The sequence below is a fragment of the Dermacentor silvarum genome, chromosome 10, assembly GCF_013339745.2.
Source record: "Dermacentor silvarum isolate Dsil-2018 chromosome 10, BIME_Dsil_1.4, whole genome shotgun sequence".
In the NCBI taxonomy this organism is placed as follows: Eukaryota; Metazoa; Arthropoda; class Arachnida; order Ixodida; family Ixodidae; genus Dermacentor; species Dermacentor silvarum.
In genome coordinates, this window is record NC_051163.1 from 69168232 (window position 1) to 69191850 (window position 23619).

General features: G+C 46.8%; 1 protein-coding gene and 1 long non-coding RNA gene across 5 annotated transcripts in view; one reads left to right on the forward strand and one right to left on the reverse strand.

Annotated features, from left to right (window-relative positions):
* Positions 1–23619, forward strand: part of LOC125940932 (uncharacterized) — a 77354-nt gene that overhangs the window by 28229 nt on the left and 25506 nt on the right. The gene's annotated exons all lie outside the window — the stretch shown is intronic.
* Positions 3799–23619, reverse strand: part of LOC125940931 (venom serine carboxypeptidase-like) — a 65802-nt gene continuing 45981 nt past the window's right edge. Inside the window, exons 3-4 of one of the 4 annotated variants that reach the window (XM_049657670.1) lie at positions 5497–5824; positions 3799–4766 (exon numbers count right to left, since the gene is read on the reverse strand). In XM_049657670.1, the coding sequence (XP_049513627.1) occupies positions 3871–4766; positions 5497–5824 (1224 nt within the window). In that variant the 3' untranslated portion in view covers positions 3799–3870. The remainder of the gene's footprint in view (positions 4767–5496; positions 5825–23619) is intronic. The other 3 variants (XM_049657671.1, XM_049657672.1, XM_049657673.1) reach the window with 3 other exon arrangements.

Sequence of the window (23619 nt, forward strand, 5' to 3'; positions counted from 1 at the left end):
GGTACTTCGCCAGAACCCGTCTGACGCTGAAAAGGAAGCGTATTGTCCACCCAATGCCTCCTCCAATGCCTCTTCTAAGAGGAGGCATTGGTCCACCGTATAAGCACCAGCGGAAACGTAACACTAGGCGCGCGAGGACGCAGCGCACGGGAAGGGACCAGCCATCTCGGATGGCCCTAGCTTGAACTCCGCGCAGATTAACTCCAAAATAAAGCGCGTGACCCGCGTATGTATGGCAGAGGCAGGAAAAGTAGGAGTTAAGGACCCTTGTGTTCTAGCCGCTAGGCAAAAGAAGACTCCACGCCGCTCTCAAGAAGGTTCCTCACCACACGTGTTTCCATCAGCGAGGGACATGTACCGCCAGAGGTTGTATGAAGTACTTGACTCAGTGCAGTCTTCGTTAAAAAACAGGTATCCATCTGATATGTGGCAGCATAAGTCCCACATTGAGCAGCTTGTCATATGGAAGTTCTACGGTGACTGATAGCGTTCTACGGTGACGACCTTAAACCTACTTTGCTTAACACCTAAAGAATACTCTCGCACTAGCTTATACCGGTATAGATCACTAAGCTTTAGTATGTCTTATCTCTTGAACAAGTGCGACGTAAGCTTGCAGTAGTCGAAGTTTGCAATAACTCGCAGAATTATTTTTTGAGCTTTTATGAGCCTCATAACATTTCTTTGTGTGGTTTGCCCCATACCAAATTACAGTAATTTAAATAGGAAAGAAAAATAGATTTGTAGGTTAATCATTTCACGGATTTTGGTAGTAAATTGCGATTTCTGTTTAATATGCCTGTAATATGGCCTAATTTTTGTAATATGTAATTCACATGGTTTTCCCACATTAACGTCTCGGAAAAGTAAACACCAAGAACCTTTATACATTTAACAATTTCAATTTTCGAAGAACGAAAAGTGATATATTCTGCGGGAATTCATCTGTTTTTAGCTCTAAAAATGACTGCTTTGGTTTTTTTTTTGGTAATGATATTTAGCTTGTTTCTTGTAGTCCACGAATCTAATTCTTCCATAACCATATTGACCTTTGAAAATGCCTCGTCCGGAGACGAAGAGGCAACCAAGATGCTGGTGTCGTTAGCATATATTACATATTTAGGAACGGGAGAAGTGTGCACTATGTCATTTACGCACAACTTGAAAAGTAAGGGACCAAGAAGACTACCTTGGGGAACCCGGGAAATTATTTTCATTTTCGCTGGCGTTTCATCACCCATGGAAACAAATTGGAATCTATTTGATAGATAACTCTTTAAGAGTTCGAGAGGCAGACCGCTTATACCATAGTGGCGTAATTTTGTCAAAAGGATACTATGATTTACACAGTCGAATGCCCTAATGAAATCAATAAAAACACCGACAACTACTTTTTTATCCTCAGTATTTCTGAGCAAGTATTCTTTTTGGAAACCATATTGAGCTTTTGTTATGATGGTATTATTGCAGAAACCCAAGAGTCCCTTTATCATAGCGACTCCAAGACCGCCGTCAAGAATTATGCCAAAGGAAGAATCTCGCCGGAAGCGCTAAGAATTTTAGCCAACTATCGTGAAGATCGAGATGTTTACATTATATGGGCACCCGCACACTCCTCCCTTCCCGGGAACGAAATAGCGCACAACCTGGCTCGAGACCTGACGGACCGAGCAGGTGACACGCGAATACTGGGAACGGAGAGAGACCGGATGACCAGCTTTACCGAAATAACCAAACACTATAAATTGGGCAGGGTCCGTTTCCCCCCGGCACACTCCTCGCTAAGTAGACGGCAAGTGACAGCATGGCGCTTGTTGCAAACAGAAACATATCTGAACCCGGTGGCATACCACCGTTACTATCCAGAACTTTACACCGATAAATGCAGATTCTGTCAAGAAAGGGCGGACTTGCAACATATGGTTTCACCTTGTCCTGGGACACCCACACAGAATAAAACGCACAAGACCAGAGAGCAGTGGGAGACCGCGCTGCTCAGCTCTGCACCGGAAGACCAACTTAAGGCAATCCAGCAGGCCGAACATGCCGCCAGAGCCCAAGGGCTCGAGGCCGTCGTCTAGGTAGAGAGGCCTAGGCCTCACAAATCTGCTGTACAAAAATAAAGTTTATTCCTCCTCCTCCCTTTAAAATTATTCGCTCCAGTCACTTCGAAAAGGCTGGAAGAATCGATATTGGCTTGTAGTTTGTAACAGTATTTTGGCTACCTTTTTTATGCAACGGAATCACCCGTGCTATCTGCATCTTAAATGGAAAGACACCTGTTGATATACAAAGATGTGCGATGTGTACTAAGACCGACACAATAATGTCATTTAGATACTTTATGGGCTTAATATGCATACCGTCGACATCACAGCTCCGCAAATTCTTCAGGTTCTTGAGTTCAGAGCACACCTCGTAATTATCTGTGTGTTCTAAAGATGTGGTGTTGGCATTCCCGTGACCCAACGTACCAGTAAATGTACTGAGAGCTAAACTACTGCCTTTGTGTACAAAATAGGAATTAAATACATTTGCCATGTTCACACCAGTAAGGATAATCTTACTGATGGGCACGATCCTTTTATGCCTATTGAACAGATTATTTACTAAATTCCATAAAATATCAGGCCGTCCAGAGCACCTAGAAAAGGATCCTAAGTAGTACATGTCCTTGGCCTTTCGTAGTTCCTTGTTAGGCGTGTTCCTAAATTTATAACAATAACGTCTACCTCATCGCACGTCTGAATAAATTTTTCGAACATTCGGTCTTTCTGTTTAATTTTTCACAGTAGGTCACATGCAACCCACGGCTTACGGGAACCGCTACAGACCTTAACAATTTTATAGACAAAATGTTTTTTCTTTGTAAACAGAAAGAAATACCTCTAAAGATGCCTTATATCCTACGTTAACATCAGTTTCATTGATACTGTCATCCCAGAAAAGTTGGCTAACGTCTGAACGGAAGGACTCCAAGGCTGTCTGTCACAACTAGGTGACTAAACATAGCCCTGGCGTCTGACATAAAAGGTGAACGTGTTTCGATGGAACAGCAGACGGCCATCTGATCCCTTATCAAGTACGTGAGGACACAACTGTCAACACGCGAAATATCTTAATTCAAGAGAACAGAACGGAAATGAATCCGTGAAAGTATTGAAGAAAATACTCTATCTGCAGAATTATGAGCTGCAAGGCGTCACGCGCCACACCTGAGAGCATACTATCGGCACTTCAAGCACGACCTTGGGCAATAAAAGTTCTAGTAAGAGAACCGTATGTTCAGTAACGTTATGCTGATTACGAGATTTTGTGCAGTGCATGTGCAGTGATACTGCTACGCTACGCGGCGAAGCCGAAGAAGAGGAGATTGAAGATCTGTGCAGTTCTTCAACCTCCTCTTCCTCGACGAGAGGTACGGGATCGATACCCCGTATCTACACCAATGTTGTTACAGATGAGATGGACAAGTTTACAAGATGAACGAGGTCAATGTTTATAGATATTCTATAAACATTGGAACGAGGGGGCGTAGAGACGAGATCCTAAGTTGTCGGGCATTTTCTACTCCGCGCGAAATTCTTCAGTCTCCTCTTCGTCGGTTCCATCGCGCAGCGTAACAATATCTAAAATCACGTGTTTTTTTACGATGGATAAGTGTAAGTGTACTTTATTTTGCTTATATTATTCTTTTATGTAGGCCGACTTAGTGACATTTATTTTATTGCTACTGTTAGAATGCTATTACTTCATTAAATGAAGTGGTCTCACTCGATCTCATTCAAGCAGAAAAAAGTAATGTTTATTGAAACCACCGTGTACGAACGTGGTCTTTGAGCCCATGAAAATAACCGTTCCATTATTTATTCATGACATAAAACGTGAAAGCTCTTCAGTGCAGATAAGAACATCATCCGGAGCAGACGATGATGCTTCCTCGCTGCCACTGGATGGCTCCGTTTTTCGAAACTTTAAAAACCGGCTATACAAATCACTTATTGCGAATGATTGATCAAGGGACACATAATGGCCGCCGAAGAGCACGGTGTTAAACATGACGGCGCCTACCCTCTTCTCGTAGCCAAGCAGCTCGAGTGAGGAATTGTTGTCTCGGTGCCAAAAATGACGTTTAGCCCTTTTAAACATGTCCTGACCTCGCCATTTCAGCTTCTGGAAGCAGCGTTCGATGTTCACAGCCGGAAACACAGCGTCCAGTTGTGCTGTGTACAGAAGCACGTGCCTAGTGTTGAGAACGGACAGTAATGTTTGTTCCAGGTCTACGAAGAAATCTCCTACAGCTAACTGTGTTGCTATCTTTATCCGTGTACGATCCAGAATTCTGGAAGTATTGACGTGAATTATCTTCTTGAATTTTTCACTGTTTGCATATTTCATGTATGCGCCAACTTCTGCGGGTCTCTCAGGCCTTATAATGCTTCCGTGGTGCTTGAAACCGGTCAAGTTTTCGAATAGGCTTTGCTGCCCGCCGACGCGCAAATTGAGAACAGTTTGGCTTAGGAAATGAGCAGCCAGGGAGAAATTTCGAATGCTGACTAGGTTTTGAATGTTGTTAAATCGTTCCGCGAATGAATGTCGACCGTTATCGTCAAGCAGTCCCGCGTAATAGAGGTAATCGGTTGAGTTAATTATTTCCAAAAGCGGAAAAATGAAGCCGACACCAAGCATAACTCCCTCTAAACGCAGTGGAAGCTCCCAAGGGTACCGTGTCTGCACCCTCTGCGCTGCTGCAATGGCCGATCGTGCTGTAAAGAAAAAGTTAATGATTATTTGGTCACATACATAAGTAGCTGTGATGAAACACAAAATATTTGTTGGCAATCATTCCTCATCAAAATTATGAAGGATGAATTTCTAAGACACCAGACACCCGACACTCTTACCTTCCATACAATTTTCTATATCGAAAAATGTGACGAATGTCTACCCTGCTCGTGACCGGAAAATATGTAAGCTGATAGTGTTATCCTGCGTACAGCCATTTGAAAGTTAAGATGTTGCACCAAATGTCGAAAAATTATTTTTCAATATTTCTGAAGGCTGTTTCGGATGTTAATCGCGTCTGGCAGTGCGGTACAGGCGCAAGAAATTTTACGGACCTGTCCTATGGAAAAGCTGCAAACCACGACGGTGCTCCGCTGCCGTCAGCGAGATGCCCATCTTCAAAGCATGACTGGGAAAATTTAGCCTGCTTTCGGCTATTCGCGCTGTTAAAACATACTGCACCAAAATTAGCTCTGTCCATCGGCAAAGCTTGTGATAAGAAGAAATATTTCAAGAGCGTTCTACTTTAACACACTATGCCCTAGATAGCGAAGAAACGGAGATTGAGTGCGTCTATTTTCGTTAATTTTGCCTATACACGCGGAATACGCACTTTTTACATTGTGTGACGCGGAATCCATCTCGTTTATAAGCATACAGTGTGTCTATAAAAATTGCAGCAATTGCGTTCGGCATTGTAAACCACATCACCTCCGTAAGATTCTCCAGCGATGTAGAAACTTCGTCCTTGGTATTCAGGAAAAAGCCTCAAGAAACGCCTCAAGAATCTCATGATGTGCGTAGTTGCCTCTTCAAGTGTAGAGGGGTACTCCTCTTCTTCGTCGAAACTGAATCCCGATCCTACAGGTTGATCCAAGTAGATAACGTGGAACTGTTTGACCAGGGTATGATGTCTGTAATAGAGTCCCCCTGAAGCGTTGATACCTAGCGGCCCATTTTCGAGGAACTGGCCAAACAGCGAAGATTTTCCAGGGCCACCTTGCAGCCAAAGCAAGAGAGGTTTTTGGCGGGGTTCATGCTGCAAGGGAGATAAAATTAACGAAAGGATAACCTAATAGTTAACTGAAATGCGAGCATCCATACAAGTGTAGCAACAGAATATTTAGCGTTATAAAGTAACATGCTGTTCATTGTTTTACGTTCCATCTAAAGATTTTACATATGCCGCTTTGCAGTTTAATTTCGTTCGCCATTGGACTAATTATTGAATAAAAAATATAAGATCTACAAATGCTTCAATCGACTAGGCTTTGGTCGCCTGATATGTGTTGTTCATATACGTGATTGTGATTATCAGATAAATAACACACACACACACACACACACACACACACACACACACACACACACACACACACACCCGCCGTGGTTGCTCAGTGGCTATGGTGTTGGGCTGCTGAGCACGAGGTCGCGGGATCGAATCCCGGCCACGGCGGCCGCATTTCGATGGGGGCGAAATGCGAAAACACCCGTGTACTTAGATTTAGGTGCACGTTAAAGAACCCCAGGTGGTCCAAATTTCCGGAGTCCCCCACTACGGCGTGCCTCATAATCAGAACTGGTTTTGGCACGTAAAACCCCATAATTTTTAACACACACACACACACACACACACACACACACACACACACACACACACACGCACGCACGCACGCACGCACGCACGCACGCACGCACGCGCGCACACACACACACACACACACACACACGTTGTCTGTGTGATGTTTTCATCGCCACGAAAGCCTGTCACACTGCGACTCGCCGTCATCGGTCACGTGGGCATTGTCATTTCCTGATATCACAACATGTCTCTCAGTGACATGGTCTGCCAACTAGTCGGCCGAATGTTGGCGTCGGTGCCAGGTCGACTTCTCGTCGACATCGGTGTCGTTGTCAGTCTATTGTGTGAGCACACGTTAACCGAATATTATTGTGAGCAGTTGGAATTCCTACCGAAACATTACCTCAAAGACCGCGTCGTCGGCACCACGCCGACAACATGAGTTCGCGTCCACGTCAGATATACAGCAACCAGCAGGCAACCGTGCTATTCCATACGCGCTTGTCATCTGCTCCACGAACCACCGACGCCACGCAATAAACGTTTCCGGCGCTTGTCGCTGTGGTACAGAGCATGCGCACTACTGTCATTCGAGACATTTTGTCCACAAATATATCTACCAAGATATGAACTGAGAGCAGTAGCTAGCAGCCAGCAGACAGCAGTAGAAACCACCTCGTCAAATCCGGGAGGGTATGCAGGCAAGGCCTCCTTTAAAAATATTAGGACCATGGACGTGACCGGCTTCATCGCAGATGACCACAAAATCTGGACTATTTGAATACATTTGTGTTTGCGCTCACACAATTTCTTATCTTTTACTTCCTTTTCTTCACGCCTTCCTCTCCGCCATTATAGGGGAAAGGAAAAGCGTACTCGCACGCATCTCTCAGTACGCTTTAATGACTCACGTTCAGTGGCGGCGGGGATTCAGTAACGGCAGTCCAGAAGGCTTGCTTCAACAAGCCCGCCATGAAACCTTTTTTCTAACGTTTCATGGGAAATTAGCTTCTTTCATTTTCCATCGTGTGTCTGTACCTCTCTGCTCACGCGTTGAAAATTTTAAATATGTGCAGTGATTTCGGACGTTTTCTTTATATTCAACATTTCTGACAATTTTAGATCCTAAGACTATTTTTTGTTGGTGTACAAATTGGGTCCCACAAGGAAAATTATCTTTTCGTTTGAGAACTGTCTGTAGAAGGCACTGGATGGGAGTACGTCTTGGAGAACCGAACACTATTATTTGGCCATCTGAATGCGTTTCATTCCACAAGATTAGCGTCGGAACGTTATAGCCAAGAAAATGGGGATTTCTATAGGTGCAATTTATTTCTACGGCGCAAAACAAGGTAAGATTTTGTATATCTGCATATGAGCCATAGTTTAAGAAACGCTGACAACCTATTCCGAAACTCTAGAAGCCATTCGCGTACAAGCGGAATTTTAAAGGACTAGTTGTTTCTTAGGTAGAGGCCAGTTATAGCGAGCAGTTGTTATAGGAAAAAGACGCAAAAACGAATGGTATGAGGCGCCGACTGGCACATCTTCCTATCAATTTAGCGGCTTTTCCGCCACTCTTTATTTCGATGTTGTTGATTATGAACAAATGCAAACATGCCCAGTTTGCTATTCTCCTAGACGATAGCATTTCGATCCGTCTCAGGAACAGCTTGAGAATGAATCCAGCACATGGACTGTTCGTATTGTGCATGAAAATTTTCTGAACGCAGTCGGAACAAACTTTGGTCTGCGCTAGGCCAAATGGTTTTGTTGCCCCGGATAGACGCCCGACAGCTGTAACCAGGGAAATAAAGGTTTGCCGACTTTGAACCCTATGCAAGACCTACTGCCATCTATCGATAACCTTGCGCAAATCTACCATATTTGCGGGGCACCGCCGGAGAAAGGCACGAAGGCAAAACGCGTCCAACGCGTTGATATAAATACAACCCAATGTGATTCGCTGTGAAGTAAATTTATGGAAGAAAGCTGTGCTAGATTGTAATAAACAAAGATTGCATCGTTAATTTTTTTTCCCTTGTCAGTTATCTCTAGAGAGGGTGGCAAATGCGGCGACAGACGATAGGTTCTTGACGCATTATGCTGCCATTGGAGTATAAACGGAGAATAGTTTTCTCAATTATGCCTACAATATCGTGGTTTTATATTGTTTAAATGCCTACGAAATTCCTTGTAGGTGGCGTATGCTTGCGAATTATCCATAAGTGTAATGTTCAATATATCGTTTCTTCTTGATGCCTTACTATATAACGTTTCTTTTTTTTCCCAATGCTTTGTGTGTGTCAGGCTCATGCCATCCAACGCGCTCGAAATTTCGGTATCATAGCCAACCTCTTTTGAACGGCATCTTCAGCGTCTTTCGTGTCCTTAGACAACAAAACACTTTAGAACACCGTCAATGTCTCTTTGCATAAATACGCTGGAGCTATGCTAGTGGCATGTACGCTTACCCTGTCCTCCATGCAATATTGTACACCGTCACTGCAAGAAACAAACAAAACGCCTTCCGACTTCGCTTCAATGAGCTATTTGGAACTGCTCCAAAATCACAAAACAATCTCTCTTTTCTACTGAGACAAATAAATCACCGCGTAAATGCTTAATTCTGATACGCTAGTACATCTTTAAAATAATTTTGTGTTTGAACAGGCTAACGTAAAAAAATGCATATATACACTTAAAAATCCATCCAGTGCCAATGCATGCATAGTCTACAACAGCATAACGGCTGCCGCTTTTCCTATGCTTTGTTACGTATGACGTGAATTCCTGCATGATAACACCGGCACTTGAAACAGCAACAGCCTGGGTGCGTTGAAGAAATCATGCTTTTACATAAAGTCCGTTACTTATATGTTAATCTGACGGACCAAGCGTCTCCGCGCTGGCTTGCACGAGGGAAATTCGTAAAGCTGCTGTATTCTGCGTTTTTAAACATGAGTTCCTTACCTAATGGTTAGAGAGAGAGAGAGAGAGAGAGAGAGAGAGAGAGAGAAATAAATATTTAATATTGGACCCAAATGTTCGGGCCGTGGCTCCTTAGTCTTCTTATTCAATAATGGTTAAAGCATCGGGCTGCCTGTGCGGGAGCCAAGGATAGCATCGGTCAAATTAGCTGTGGTTGATATTGAAATGTAGAAAATAATACGGAAAATGGAAATAAAAGTGGACAAAAGAGAACTTGCCGCCGGTGGAAGCCGAACCCACAACCTCCGAATTACGCATGGGGTGTACTACCAATTGTGCTACCGCGACGGCTATCAATAAGTCCACTAACTTGGGCATTTATGTTTCACTAGATCTAGCTCTGGGAGTGCTAGCCAGCGCCACGCAGAGATATGGTAGGCGGATCACATCTTTTATTTTTTTTTTGCCCGATGGCGTGTGGTAACACGTTAATAATGGTTAAATGGTCGATCTTCCTGCGCTGGAGGAACCAATTTCCAAACCAACCGTCATAAATGCAATATCATCATCATCAGTCTATATTTATGTCCACTGCAGGACGATCTCTAATTACGCCTGTCTTGCGCTAGCTGATTCCAACTTGCGCCTGCGAATTTCCTAACTTCATCACTCCACATAGTTTTCTTCCATCCTCGACTGCGCCTCCCTTCTCTTGGTATCCATTCTGTAACTTTAATGATCCACTGGTTATCCGTCCTACGCATTAAATGGCCTGCCCAGCTCCATTTCCCCCTCTTAATGTCAACTATAATATAAGCTATTCCAGTTTGCTCTCCGATCCACGCCGCTCTCTTCCTGTTTCTTAAGGTTAGGCCTAACATTTTTTCGTTCCATCTCTCATTGTGCAGTCCTTAAGTTGTCGAGCTTCTTTGTTAACCTCCAAGTTTCAGCCCCATAAGTGAGCACCGGCGGAATGCAATGAATGTACACTTTTATTTTCAATGACATTCAGGATTTGGTAGTGCCTGCCGTATGCACTCCAACCCAATTTTATTCTTCTGCAAATTTCCTTCTCATGATCAGAGTCCCTTGTGAGTAATTGACCCAGATAAACGTACTCTTTTACAGACTCTAGAGGCTGACTAGCGATCCTGAATTCTTCTTTTGTTCCCTTGCCAGGCTATTGAACATTATCTTTGTCTTCTGCATATTAATATATTTTCCGGTTTCTGTTATTATTTCGCACTTTTAATATTTGAGTTTGACGTAATAGTTCAGCGGAAACCCGCTAGGGAAGAGAAATAATTAAGAGTAATAATTAATTAAATTAATTAAAATAATATTTGAGTCTGAGAAGATTTAACATAAAAGTCATGCGCTGTCGCTGTTTTGTTTCATGATATTGGTTGGTGAATAGTCATTCTCAAAATCTCGATGAATAATTTTGTCAAGAATGTAAGACAAGGTATGAGCAACCTTAGTGATAGAATGGTGTGGCAATATAACCCGCATATACCGCATGTTATACAGCCAGGCATGGTATATACATATACCTAAATATATATATTCAACATCATTTTATATAATGTGACAATTAGTTTATGTGTAACTGTGCGTTTCCGTGGGTCTATGTGGTTATATGTTAGTGAGTGTGGACTCGGACATTTCTACGAAAACATGCCATGTATACAGTGCTCCATACTTTGCATAAGTTATCGTCCTAGTATAATTCTGCCGTCATTGTGACTTAGTGTTCGTATCGTCATTTGTTGAAATAAACTTTTTCTAAACACGGGATGATTTACTTTAACGCACAACACCGTCGACGCCAGACGCCGGCGCTGACACCGAATTTTCTGCGACACGGGGCCCTTAACGCTATCGCGTTAAACGCAATTCGCTGTTCCTTTATCGCGCGAAAAGCCTGGAGAGTGTTGACAACATGCTTCAAGCGTAATGCGTCCCTCATAGAGTTACTATACTGACTCTAGAGGAGGAGCTGGGCGAAAAAGTGGCAACCGCAGAGACGCTGCATGTGGCTGCCAAGGCCGATATAAATAGGTGGCGAACTTCAGACGAAAAGCAGTTCAGAACCAACTGTAACCGACTTCAGCAAGGGGGATTATGGGGCGCCAGTTGATGAGCGACGCTCCTGCGTGAGTGCGTGACAAGTCGTGTTCTCTTTGACAGTAGTGCATTTCTTTCGAGGCACGTTTCGTAATTCGCATTCATTATTATTCATTTCTCTGAGGATACTTTCGAACAACTTTGAGTTTTAGGAACGTTCTGTTAGGCAGAGGGCAGCCTTGGTCTCTTCTGATCGTGGTAGAGGCAGATAACTTTTCGAGTTAATTTGATGCTTGCTTTCAGGAAAGCGTGACAGCTGAACGCTCGAGAAAGGATAGCGTCAGTGTTTTTTTTTTTCGCAGAGATATGTAGAAAGTTCGCGTCAGTCTCCGTTAAACTAAGACTTTGTTTTCGGATTTAGCGAGTCATGAAAAAAAATCTGTCAGCCCTTCCACTGGGATGGAGATGGAAGACCAGCGAAGCTGCACTATGGTGGGAATTATGTATTTTCAATTATGACTAATAAGATGTGATGGTGTAATTGGTTATTTGAACTATTAAGGAATGAGAAATATATATGATCCGGCGGTTTTCATTTATTTAGTGACCACAGAGACCATGGCCTTTTGGTCGCTACAGTACACCGCCATAGGGTGTACGGCAAAGGTTGGCACGTTCTTCATAAACACGTCACCAACGCCGCGCGCGTTCGGTGCGAACGCGGACAAACGCCGCCGCCGTCGACAAAAGTTGTGCGATTTGTTAGTGTGACCGCACACAACCGCTGTCAAAACGCTGGCTACGTGACGAACGGCTAAACGCCGTTGTCGACACTGTTAGGGGAGAGGCCGGCGAGAGCCCAGACAGAGTAGTCGGCAGAAGCGGCAGGGCTGCGCGCATACGCCGCAGTGGGAGAGCGGGCACGCATACGCACAGTCTAGGGTGCCTCGATGCCCTCCTCGCCCACCACTCCCCTTTCACTGGGAAGTCGTATTTGCTCTCTGCCGTGCGTTCGCTCCCCGTGAAAGCGCGCGTCCCTCGCCCTCGCGCGCTTTCACTCGCACGTACAACATACGGCCAATGAGAGTTTTTTAGGGGCGAAGCTCCTTATAGCGGCACCCGTTCCGTCCCCGTCGTCGTAGTAGTAGTGTGTAACCAGTAGTGTGTAACCAGTCTGAGAAAAATGAGAAAAAAAAATTCCGAAGTTGTGTCCGTAGCGCGGAATCGAACCAGGGACCCCTCGCTTCCGAGCGCGCGGCGTTAGCCCACTACGCCACGAAGCGGACATGGACACACGCACCACGATGGCAATAAATACCCAACATGAACGAAAGGCCGCGTTTCTAGCGCGTTTCTAACGCGTTTGTGCTAGCGCGTTACGGCCCGTGTAAGAAGCTGGTGTAAGACGCTGTGGCCTCTCCGCCTTACCTTCAACGCGTTTCGAACGCGCTGCCCAAAGCGGTGGCAAGTCAAGTTCAAGTCGAGGAGCGTTTATGAATACGGGGGGTATACTCTCTCAGCAGTCATGTGATGGCGTCGGCAAACGCGGTGCACGTTCCGGCATGTGTAAATGGCTGCGTAAGACGCTGTGGCCTCTCCCCCTTACTAGAGAGTACTGCACGTTTCTAACGCGTTTGTGCTAGCGCCCCCTTAAGCGGGAGATCCGATGATTCCCTCCGGAGCTTCGCCCACTCATCATCATTCACCCCGTGGATATGCTGTGATTTTTTTTCTATTGCCGGACGCGACGATCGAAAGGTGAGGCTTTAACAGCTTCGCTGTAATAACGCTGTATCAGGTTAGATACTGGTTATTCTGCAGTCTACTTCAGCTGATTTGTAGAAATCGCCGGATGGCTGCTGCTGCACGCACGTAGAGAGTACCGCGCCTTAGAAACGGGCGGCGCGGATCGCTTTTAGTAATGGTATACTCTACAGATTTCATTTCTCTTCGACGTAATATGTAAGGGTATGTCAAAGGCTGCGCGTGTCTCGCACGTGTATTTAGAAGACGGCAGCATTTGAGTTTCATTTAGTGCGTGGAAGTACTTATAAATAAGCGCGAATCTTCTTGTAGTCTTGAAGGCGTAATTTGGGCAAGTTTATTGTTTTTGTTTCTTTAATGCGTGAGTCGCACGAAAGGGTTTTGACCCAAAAGTGCGAGCGAGTCTGATAGTACATCCGTGAAGTCAACGGGACTCTCGGTGGCACTATAACGTGCGTTAATAACGGATGTAGAGTACGAATAGACAGTTCATGGCGTTTGTGCCGCATATGATAGTTGAATGACCGTTTATTTAGAGTCATCCTGCAGTGAAGTGGGAGGACTGCGGTGTTGTTTACCTAGACGTGTAATGTTTAATGCGTGAGTCGCACGAAAGGGTTTTGACCCAAAAGTGCGAGCGAGTCTGATAGTACATCCGTGAAGTCAACGGGACTCTCGGTGGCACTATAACGTGCGTTAATAACGGATGTAGAGTACGAATAGACAGTTCATGGCGTTTGTGCCGCATATGATAGTTGAATGACCGTTTATTTAGAGTCATCCTGCAGTGAAGTGGGAGGACTGCGGTGTTGTTTACCTAGACGTGTAATGTTCTGTACGGTTTTTTGTTTTAGTAAGCTGATGGTCGTAAGTCCGAATTCTCCTTCAGTCCACTACATTTTCAGGCATGGAGTGGCGCATGACACCGGCAAAAAAAAAAAAAAAGATCGCCGAGAGCTAGTGGGGCTATACTACTCAAGGCGCAACCAAATTAGGAAGGCCCACTAAGCTTCGACAAAGTCACTCCCTCACCAGAACAAGAATTAGCCTCCCGGCCGGGTGCAGTATTCGGCCGCTAGATCCAAAATGACTCCTACAATTTACCCATGGCCCTCAGTCCCCAGCGGCTGCGGAGCACCTGACCAAGGCGGCGGTCAGACCTGCTACGCGGCAGAGGGTGCTAAGAATCTCTGGGTCCGGACAGGCCGCCAATGCAAACTGAACCTGGCAACGTTCAACACGCGAACCCTATCGAGTGAGGCTAGTTTAGTAGGGCTATTTGAAGAATTATCAGGTATTGCCTGGGATATTATTGGCCTTAGTGAGGTGAGAAGAAATGGTGAGGCTTATACAGTGCTGGCCAACGGCCACATTCTCTGCTACAGATACGAGAGAATTTGGAGTAGGATTTCTAGTCCATAAGGACATAGCGGGAAACATGTATGAATTCTACAGCATTAATGAGAGGGTAGCAGTTGTCGTAATAAAGCTGCATAGGAGGTATAGATTGAAGGTTGTACAAGCCTACGCCCCAACCTGCAGTCACGAGGATGAAGAAATAGAACAGTTTTATGAAGATGTTGAATTAGCAATGAGAAAGGTACAAACTCAGTATACTGTATTCATGGGCGACTTCAATGCAAAAGTGGGGGAAAAGCCGGCTCGCGAGCAAGCATTTGGCAACTACGGCATCGATTCTAGGAATACTAGAGTAGAGATGTTGGTAGAATTCGCGGAAAGGAATAGGCTCCGAATAATGAATACCTTCTTCAGGAAGCGCAGCAACAGGAAGTGAACCTGGAAAAGACCTAATGGAAAAACAAGGAATGAAATTGATTTCTTACTCTCTGCTGATCCCAGGATAGTGCAGGATGTAGAAGTGTTAGGTAGGGTAAAGTGCAGTGACCATAGGTTACTGAGGTCTAGGATTTCTATGAATTTGAAGAAAGAAATAATAAAATTAGCCAAGAAGAAACAGGCCAACCTAGATGCAGTAAGGGTAAAAGCAGACCAATTCAGGCTGGTGCTTGCAATCAAATACGCGGCTTTAGAACATGAAGATAAAGACAGCATAGAGGTAATTAATGAAACCGTAACTAGGTTGATCACAGAAGCAACAATTGAAGTGGGAGGTAAGGCACCAAGGCAACCAGTAGGTAAGCTCTCCCAAGGAATAAAGGACCTAATAAAGAAACGGCAAAACATGAAAGTGTCAAACTCGACAGAGCAGATAGAATTCGCTGAACTGTCGAAACTGATCAACAAGAAGAAAGTAAGAGATATCCGAAATTATAATGTGGGAAAGATTGAGGAAGCAGTAAAATTTGGACACAGCATGAAATCAGTGAGAAGAAAGCTTGGCATAGGACAAGGCAAAATATGTGCACTGAAAGATAAGCAGGGTAATATCATCAGCAATGTCGATGACATAGTAAAAGCAGCGGAAGAATTCTATACTGAGCTGTACATTGCCCCGAGCAGCCAAGCTACTTTCATTCGAAGTAGCGATGAACAGGATACAGAGGCCCCTTCTATAACTAGCGATGAACTTAGAAGGGCCTTGAAAGGCATGACCAGGGGAAGAGCTGCTGGAGAAGATGGAATATCAGTCGGTTTAATCAAAGATGGAGGAGATATCATACTTGAAAAGCTTGCGGCTCTTTACACGCAATGTCTCACGACTTCAAGTGTACCAGAAAGCTGGAAGAACGCCAACATTATACTCATCCATAAGAAGGGAGACGTTAAACATTTGAAGAATTCTAGGCCTATTAGCTTGCTTTCAGTATTGTATAAAATATTCACCAATTTCCAATAGAATTAGGGTGCCACTTGACTTCAGTCAACCAAGAGAACAGGCTAGCTTCAGGAAGGGATATTCTACGATGGATCACACCCATGTCATCAATCAGGTAATCGAGAAATCTGCCGAGTACAATGGACCTCTTTATATGGCTTTTATAGATTATGAAAAGGCATTTGATTCAGTAGAGATACCAGCAGTCATAGAGGCATTGCATAATCAAGGAATACAGGAGGCATACGTGAATATCTTGGAAAATATCTACAAAGATTCTACAGCTAAATTGGTTCTCTACAATAAAAGTAGAAAGTTACCTATCAAGAAAGGGGTCAGGCGAGGAGACACAATCTCTCCAATGCTATTCACTGCATGCTTAGAAGAAGTATGCAAGCTCTTAGACTGGGAAGGCTTAGGAGTGAGGATCGACGGCGAATATCTCAGCAACCTTCGGTTTGCAGATGACCAGGGGCGTAGCCCGAACTTTTTTTGGGGGGGGGGGGGGGTTCACCGGCCCGACCGGGGGGGGGGGGGGGCAAGCTTCTGCTTTCCTCTACGTCACGTGATCGATAATAAATATCGGTAGTTTAAGCAGACTCTATACATGTATATCAAAGGCATGGGACCGCCCCCCCGCCCCCCCCCCTCGCGTGTGCGTGTGCTTGTGAAGAAATTAAGTAAAAAGTAAAGTAAGCGCAGTAAATACAGTAAGTACGACAGGTACAGTGGGCGTTTGGAGCAACGGTCTCTCATCGCGCCACTGAATGGACCAGTCTTCGAAAACGCATCATTGAGACGACCCGCCCGATCGGAGAAGCCATCATTAATTGTTAATCTTCGTTAAGCGTAGGTGGCGTCGTCCTCGTAGGGGCGAAGTGCGTTTCACAAGTCAAGGTCGGCTATACACATGAAAATACATGCGTGACCAGGCTATACCTACTCCCATGGCAATAGCTTGTTCACTGCGTCTTTGCGCTAGAAAACTTAAATACGCGCAAAAACGCGTAACGCTTTTTTTTTTCGAAGCTTTCGTCGCCCTGCTCCCTCATACAAGAGGGTTGCATTTCCTGCGGCAAGTGCATGGGCCGCTGTGTCTTCCGCTGTGTGCGAGCGTGCAGCCGTCATTTGCGTTTACGTCAACAGATTCAGAAGTGTACAGAATATTTCACCGCACAGCATGGATATGGCATGTGCACGCATTTTAAGTAGTGCGTGCAACTCATTTCTGCTTCACTTACGCCGGTGCAAAGAGGAAGCGGCCTTGTACCTCACAGAATCTCGACTGATTGGTGTACTAGTGATGCAGGAATGAACTCCGGTCTTGTTCAGTGCATAGTGCACATAATCAATTTCTCAGGACGCGTGAACTCCGACGAGAACTGTCAGCGCCTGCAACAAGAATTTAACTTACGCTGTACTGCGCACAGCAGTAATTCTTGCTTGTCGGCTGTCTGTTTCGTGCATTCTGTTGCGAGTCGGTGGAATTTCACTGCTGTCATCAACCCCTTCGTGTGTACATTGCTGGTTTGGGATTCCACGACAAAACAGCAACTAGCAACCTTCCGTAATTGCTAGTTTGAGATTCAACAACACAACAATAATTACCAGCCTTCCGTGGGGGCGCGATCGCAAACAAGAGACGTTTCTCGCGCAGAGTATCTGCGCGAGCGCGGCCTAACCGGCACCTGAAGGGAAGCGGCGGAAATGTATACCGGAGATTTCGACCACCCGGGGTCTTTAACGTGCACCTAAATCTAAGTAAACGGGCCTCAAGAGTTTTCGCCATCATCTAAAATGCGGCTGCCACATTTGTTGCTTCATTTGTTGCGCATTTGTTGCTTCAGAATGCGGCCGCCACATTCTCGCCCAAAACTTCACAGACTGTCAAAGCCTTGACAAACACCGTGACAGTTTTTTCCATATGCAGACATGATTCCCTGTAAATTATAAACCCAAACGGAAGCACCCAGGAATTAAATTGTGATAGTAGCACCAGTTTCATGAATTATGTCAGCGCGAAGCGACGAGAACAAAGGGTGGGTAAGTGGAGGGGGGGGTGCGGAAAAAATTTCGGGGGGGGGGGGGTGAACCCCCCCAACCTCCCCCCCCCCCTGGCTACGCCCATGCAGATGACATTGTCCTATTCAGCAACAATGGAGACGAATTACAACAAATGATTGAGGACCTTAATCGAGAAAGTGTACGAATTGGGTTGAAGATGAATATGCAGAAAACATGCAAAGAAAATGTTCAATAGCCTCGCAAGGAAGCAAGAATTGAGAATCGCCAGCGAGCCTCTGGAGTCTGTAAAACAGTACGTTTATCTAGGTCAATTATTCACAGGGGACCCTGATCATGAGAAGGAAATTTACAGAATAATAAAATTGGATTGCAGTGCACACGGCAGGCTTTGCCATATCCTGTCTGGGAGCTTACCACTGTCGTTAAAAAGAAAAGTGTACAATCATTGCATTCTACCGGTTCTAACATATGGGGCAGAGACTTGGAAGTTAACAAGGAAGTTCTAGAGAAGTTAAGGACAGCACAAAGAGCAATGGACCGAGAAATGTTAGGCGTAACAGTAAGAGAAAGGAAGAGAGCGGTGTGGATCATAGAGCAAACGGGGTAACCGATATTCTCATTAACATTAAGAGAAAAAAAAATGTCGCAGTTTCACCCGAAAGGCGAAGCATTAATAGCGATAGCAAATTAGTAGAGAGCTATACGGAGTAAGGATAGTAGTTTTATCAGCTGTATAAACTTGCACATGCAGCAGCACCAGCAACGCGCAGAACTGTTGTCGACGCCGTCGACGTTTTGCGCCGCGTTCGCACCGAACGCGCGCGGCGTTGATGACTGTTGACGGTGCCTCTGGGGGCGGCTCGGAGGTTTTCAACGAGATCAAAACGGGACACTCGTCGAGCAGCGTTGGAAATCTTACCCACCTTCTCGCCTCGCAACGTTTTTTTTTATAAATACGCATTTGGTGCCGCAGCTAAACGTCGCCTCCCCTCCCTCCGGTCGAGAACGCTGCCGGGGTTCGTGAGTGCCGGACGCAGCTTCTTCACGCTCCGCCGGCTTTCACTCCTAACCCCGTGACCTCTGCATTCTTTGGAATGTGAGTACCACCAGTCGCTTGCTCTCATCGCCTGGACTACGGGGATGTCAAATACTTGAGCCTTCCGACTGACTCCTGGCCATTTTCGCCAAGTTTGCATCTCTCCTTCCTGGGTCCCTCGACGAAGCATTGGAGGCGAAAGGCCGTAGCAAGGTGGCGGAGGCCGCGTTCGTCTCCGACGCCTGGCCACTGCAGCCCCGGTGGCCCCGCGTCTGTGCAGCGTTCATCACTCCCACGTTCAGCGCATTGTGACTTTCTTCAATGCTTGCCTACATGGCGTCTAAGCCTGATTCTGAAGTTGGACGCTTGTGAATCGGCGGAAGAACACGCCGTTCAGCAAGCCTACAGCCACCACTAGCTTCACTTCCCGGCTTCAGGGCCACAAGGTCATCTTGCGACCGCAAGGAGGCTTTATCCTGACCACCCTGCGACCGGCCCAACTCATGTCTGCGGTGAGTACTGCTGCGTCCCTCACCGACAACGAATACAAGGAAACGCAAGTCGAAATACAGGAACACAAGAACCTGGCTGTCTTTGTGTCCACACGGAACTCTGTAGCCGAAAAACTGGCCCAGCCCACTACTCTCACCATTCAAGGCACCTCCCACCAAGTCTCCATCTGTCTGGAACCTCCAGAAAATTCCTGCCGTGGAGTTGTACACGGAATCGAAGCCCACACGACCTCAGCAGAATTAATGGCCAACCTGGACGCCACGGATTTCACGATATTGTCTGCCCGGATGATGGGAAAGACGGAAACGGCTCTGATAACTTTTCATGTCACTAGAATACCATACACCGTGCTCTATTACAGGGCAATATACCGGTGTAAGCCACACTATCCCCGTGCGCAACAATGCACAATCGGCCTTAAACTCGGCCACAGGGCTGACGTTTGCCCGACGCCACAGCATCTTCGCTGCCCCATCTGCGCTGTTGCTATGTCGGTGCGCAATGCCCCTCACCCATGTGCCTCGAACTGCGCCAACTGCAACGGCGCTCACCCTGCTACAGATCCGGCCTAGCCAAGTATACAGGCAGCAAACAAAGCTGCTTATCAAGCTACTCGACTCCGGCGTGCACCGCGCCCACCACCACCACAGTTTACACCAGACGTGGCCGCTTCCAGATCCAACACACCTCAGCGCCGTTCGCCCAGCCGCTCTAGAAGCAGGACTCCTGACTCATCTCGCCGGCGATCCAAATCCAGAACTAAGAGAAGCCACAAGTCGCGCAGCAAGTCGCGACCTCGACCTTCCAGTGCCAACCCTCCTAGAACTGCGGTTCCGAGGCTCCTGTCGGAGACCACAGTGCCTCCGCCTCGTGTAAGTTGGTCGGCCGCTTCAACCACCCCTCTTTCATCCCCTGCGTATTCACAACATCTAGCTACTCCACCTAACCCCCCAACACCATCATCTTTGCCTGACCCCACCCCTGTAACTCCGACTTCCCAGCCACCTAACACCACCCCTGTAACTCCGACTTCACAGCCAGCCCCCATGGATATACCAGAGCCTACTGACACTGATCCTATGCCTAGCTTAGCGTCTCGCGTCACCCGGCTTGAGCAGCGCCTTGACACTCTCACCACATTACTCGAATAGACTGTGCGTCCGGCCTTTACGGAGGATCGATTTACACGCCTTGAAGTCGCCATTGCCAAATTGACAGACACTGTAGCCGAACTCGTAGCACGCCGACCGAAACGGGCGCCCCGCCTTCCTTTAGCGGGATGCAGCTTAACGTCATCCCGTCAAGTTAGCCCAAGTCACAGTGATGGCGAAATGTAACGCGCAGGTACCTGCCACACCAAGCGCCTGTTCGGAACTCACGGTGTGGCAGTGGAACTGCCGTAGCTTCAGAAAGAAGCGTGGAAGCCTCATACAATATCTTCTACAGTATACAAGCCTCATACCAGACGTCATATTTCTTCAGGAACCTCGCACCCTTCCTAGTCTACCTGGATATGTAGTATATGCTGCACATAAAGATCCCAATCGAGACCACCTCGTGGCCACGCTAGTGAGGCGGGTGCATGCGGTGGTCGACTTTACATTGGATAACCAAGACATTCCACATGTCCTGCTTGAGCTTCTTCCCAGCAGCACCCGCAAGCGCAACACACAACCTCTCCGCCTACTTAATGTCTATAGCCGCCCCAAAGAACGCCATGCGCGTTTCGACACATTGTTTCAAGTAGCGCAGTGTAAGGGTAGAGCTACACTTATCGCGGGTGATTTCAACGCCCCTCATACCACTTGGGGATATCCTCATGCCACACCCAAAGGCCGCAAGCTCCACACTTTGATCCAGCAGCACAACCTCACGCTACTTACTGACCCATCGGTACCAACTCGTCTTGGCACAAGCGTTTCTCGGGACACATGCCCAGATCTTACCCTTTATCATGGTCGTCATTCCTGCACCTGGCACAACTTCGACGAGTATTTAGGTAGTGACCACTCAATCATTGCTACCCGAATTAATACAAAAGACTTCGTGGGGGAGGCACGCCAGATCCGACTAACAGACTGGCCTGCCTTCCGCGCAGCCTCTGGCACCACGTCCGCAACCGACACGCTTACCGATTGGGTGCAGACACTACAAACCCGGCTAGATGTTCACACGCGCACCCTCACCACAACGCCTGATGCACCAGACATAGATGCCCACCTCGTCCACTATGGGACGCGCGCCGTAGCTTAACCAAACGGTGGCGCCGCCAGCGTCATAACAGGAAGCTGAGGCTGCGCATCGCACAGCTCTCTGCTGAGGCTGTTCGTTACGCTGAGAGCCTTACCAGCCATAACTGGCACTCACTTTGTGATAAACTTAACGGTAATCTCAGTACTGCACGAACCTGGTCTCTGCTACGCCATCTAATAGAGCCCGGTCAAGCAAAATCAGAGAAATCCAGAAGCATTAGAAAACTTCTCCACACAACTAACATTCCAGACACCGAATGCCTTGCACAGTTACGACGGCGTTATCTCCCACCACCAGACGCGCCACGCTACGCGGACTACACGGGTCCTCCCAACGCACTGGCTTATCTTAACGCGCCTATAACTGTCACTGAGTTTCGTGCAGTGCTCACCGACATTCGCCGTAACACATCCCCTGGTCCCGACCGAATCCGGTATTCGTTACTTTATAACCTCTCTGATTCTGACACCAATCAACTTACGACTTACTTGAATGAGGTATGGGAATCCAGTACCTTACCAAAAGAGTGGAAAGAGGCCACAGTAGTTCTCATCCCCAAGCCAGGAAAACCCCTCTCCTTAGAGAACATGCGCCCAATTTCTCTCATCTCGTGCCTTGGCAAAGTGCTCGAGAAAATTGTGCAGCTCCGCTTGCATAAATTTCTTTCTGACACGTGCGCGCTTCCCGACACACTTTATGGTTATCGTGGTGACATATCAACACAGGACATAATGCTCCGCCTGAAACACGATATCATAAACTTACCAAGTTCTGCACAATACCGCGCCGTGTTAGCCATAGACCTCAAGGCAGCGTTCGATAACCTCTCCCACGATTTGATTCTTGAACAGTTAGGAGCTATTGGCTGTGGTGCGAAGGTGTATAACTATGTCCGAAACTTTCTTCGTGACCGATCTGCCAGCCTTGTCATCGGTGATCTCCGGTCCCCTACTGAACCTGTCTCAAACCGCGGCACTCCGCAAGGCTCCGTGCTATCACCGCTCCTATTCAACCTTGCCATGCGAGGTCTCCCTCCCCTCCTCGATCAGATCTCGGATGTTCGTCATGCTCTTTACGCAGACGACATCACTGTCTGGGTTACGACAGGCTCCCTCGGATACATTGAAACCCAGTTGCAGGAAGCAGCTACCACCATAGAGCAATACGCCCGGCGTGGAGGTCTCACATGTTCCCCTGCCAAGTCGGAGCTACTCGTTGTCACAAAACACGCTCGCGGACAGAAAGACTTGTCTCTTAACATCACATTAGATGCGAAACCTGTTCCACGTAAATCGTCCATAAAGGTGCTTGGTTTCACTTTACAAGCCAACGCCAAAGCAACACATACCCTTCGCCAACTTACCACCCAATGTAACCAAATCATGCATATGCTTCGGCGGGTGCCTAACCGCCGACATGGCTTCAAAGAGGCTGATGCCTTGCACCTTGTACAGGCCTTGGTACACTCACGCCTACTATACCACCTACCTTATCACAACCTAACTTGCACTGAACGCGCACGTATGTCTACCCTACTACGGAAAGCGCAGAAACTTGCACTTGGCCTTCCTATACACACGGCTACCCTTAACCTGGTGCGACTTGGGGTGACTAACACTTTAGAGGAACTTATAGAAGCCCACCAGGCCGCCCAGCTGACGCGCTTGAATTCTACACCTCAGGGACGGAATCTTCTTAGTTCACTTGGTTACCCACCCAGCCCTAGTGTCCTTACATCTACGGCCCTATCCCCTGCAGCGCGTGCCAAGCTCACGGTATCTCATATTCCCCGCCATATGCACCCTACTCGCCATACTGCCCGCGGATCGCGTGCGGTTACTGCGGCGGCGAATATCCCGTAGGGTG